General features: G+C 50.5%; 1 protein-coding gene across 1 annotated transcript in view; it reads left to right on the top strand.

Moving 5' to 3' along the window:
• The first annotated feature begins 1,314 nt into the window (after positions 1–1,314).
• STPG2 (sperm-tail PG-rich repeat containing 2) overlaps positions 1,315–2,046 on the top strand; it is a 278,632-nt gene continuing 277,900 nt past the window's right edge. Inside the window, 2 exon segments of the mRNA XM_012641065.1 lie at positions 1,315–1,430; positions 1,980–2,000. Of these exon segments, the coding sequence (XP_012496519.1) occupies positions 1,315–1,430; positions 1,980–2,000 (137 nt within the window).

The raw sequence follows: 2,046 nt of genomic DNA, 5'->3' as shown, positions 1-2,046 counted from the left end.
CAGTATACATCAACAAGTGTTTTTTAAGTGAATAAATAATTATTCAGCTAGCTATTGAATAGAAAAAAAGGTATTGGATTACAGATACATCTTTGAGAGGGATATAGCCTCGTAGGGGGACTATTCTAACACATACAGCACAATCGAGCCACGTAATTAACGCACAAAATGGAGTGGCAAGTTGTGTATGTCCTACAGCGTGTAAATACTACAAAAACTTGGAGTAGGGACAAATTAAAGTACTGTAGAGTTCATCTGGGGGCTAGACAGGGTCAAGGTAGGATTTGCGTAAGCCTTTAAGGATGTTTAGAATCTGGATAGGAAAAAAATCTTGCTGGAAAAAACGTCCTGAGACAAGTAGAGGTGGATTCTGACACAAACTCCTTCGGACGTTAAGGAGAAGCCAGATTCCTTTTGCTCAAGGTCGGGAGACCCGTTGGTTGAGGGGGAGGACTGGACTTTCTCAACGCCTTTGCTTAGCAAACAAAGAGCCGAATCAGTATTGCCATTGCCTGGCATCTGCCAAAAGCAGCAGCTTTTTAGTCGCTTACACTTGCTTGGCTTCAACTGGTGAGCTTTTCGGCTCTGGCTCTGTCCCCTGGTTCCCCTTTTCTTGTCGCGGCCCCGTCCCCCCCGGGTTTCTCGCACGAGTTTGGATTCTCTGCGGGATGAGATCAGAGGTGCTCTTGCTCTGTGCGTGCACGTGTAGCTGTCGCTTAGTTCACCCCTTCTAAGGCGTTTTCTAGGGCTCACCTGCTCAGTGAAAAAAAACCCGGGGCCTAAAGCAGTTCCCGCGGTGAGAAGTACTCCCGCCCTCTCCCACAGGCCGCGGAGGGCGGGGTGGGCGACGCGAGTCAGTGAGCGATGGCGCGAGGCTCGGTGTGCGCATGCTCCGAGAGCCCGGCCCGGGAAGGCAGCTTCGAGACTCTCTCTCCCAGAGTCAGGGCCCGCTTTCTCCTCAGGATTCCGGGACGGCCGGAAATGGGCGGGGCCAGGGCCGGAAGCGCAAGGGCGGGCGCCTGCCCGCTAACCTTCTTCCATGGAGGAGCGTCTGAGGTGTTCGCTGGTGACCTGATGAGTGTGTGAGAGGTCTAACGTCTGGTCTCCTTTCCATTTTACCTCCGGGCTGGAAAACTTGACGGAAATCTGATACCAAGGAGCGGGTGGGGAGATAACCCCTACGCTAAGTTCCAGTATTTAGGGAACTTCTGCCCGGGCCTCCTCAGACCAGTTGCTTCCTTTTGCTGCCCACCGCCTCTGTCTTGCTTTTATGCCTTTTCGGCACCCGTGCCCCTCCTAGCGGCCTCCGACGTTATGTATGATCGGGCTTCCCGCTTGCTCAGGTGGGCTGAAGGTGGCAGCACTGAGGCCCATGTGGGTCCCGGGTCCTACCAGGTTCCTTTCCGGAGGCAGCAGGCAACAGGTAAGATGTGGTGGAAGGCGACCCGCCCGTGACGGGCACCTCGTCTTCAGCCTGCGCCACCTCTGTGTGCCTGCGAGTTAAACGTAAAGTGACGCAGTGCCACTTTGTAAGTATAATAAAACAGGAAGCAGGCGGGGAAAACACAATCCTTATTTTACAGATGAGAACCGATAGTATCACTTGTCCCATTTCACAGGCTGGTAAGCACGTGACTAGGAGTTTTGATTCAGCAGTGGTTGTCTGCGTCGTAATTTTGATTGTACGGTTTAGATCTAGGATTTTGATTTCCTGACTCTTGACTCTATGAGTTTCCAAATCCTGTGCATTTTCTTACCTCCTGATACCTCTTTTCTTTGTCATTCTGTCTGCCTCGCAAACCCTTCCTTCCCGCCTTGCAAACCTTCTTCCTTCCCATTAACCAGAGAGACGTTTATTTACTAATATATAACTTAAATTTCTATTTTGCAGTACCGTTTAAACATAGTCCCAACTATTTTTCAGGCAGATGCTTCTTATCTGACCATCCCCATTTCTCTCTGAACATATACTTCGTGAGAGCCCCTTTTCCCCACATTCTGTAAAGAAAAGCCATATGCTTGAAAAGTGGAGTGGGGATAGATAAT

This window comes from Propithecus coquereli, unplaced genomic scaffold (genome assembly GCF_000956105.1).
Source record: "Propithecus coquereli isolate 6110/MARCELLA unplaced genomic scaffold, Pcoq_1.0 Scaffold161, whole genome shotgun sequence".
Lineage (NCBI taxonomy): Eukaryota > Metazoa > Chordata > Mammalia > Primates > Indriidae > Propithecus > Propithecus coquereli.
Note: the sequence above shows the minus strand (reverse complement) of the source record. Positions and strands in the feature narration are given on the sequence as shown.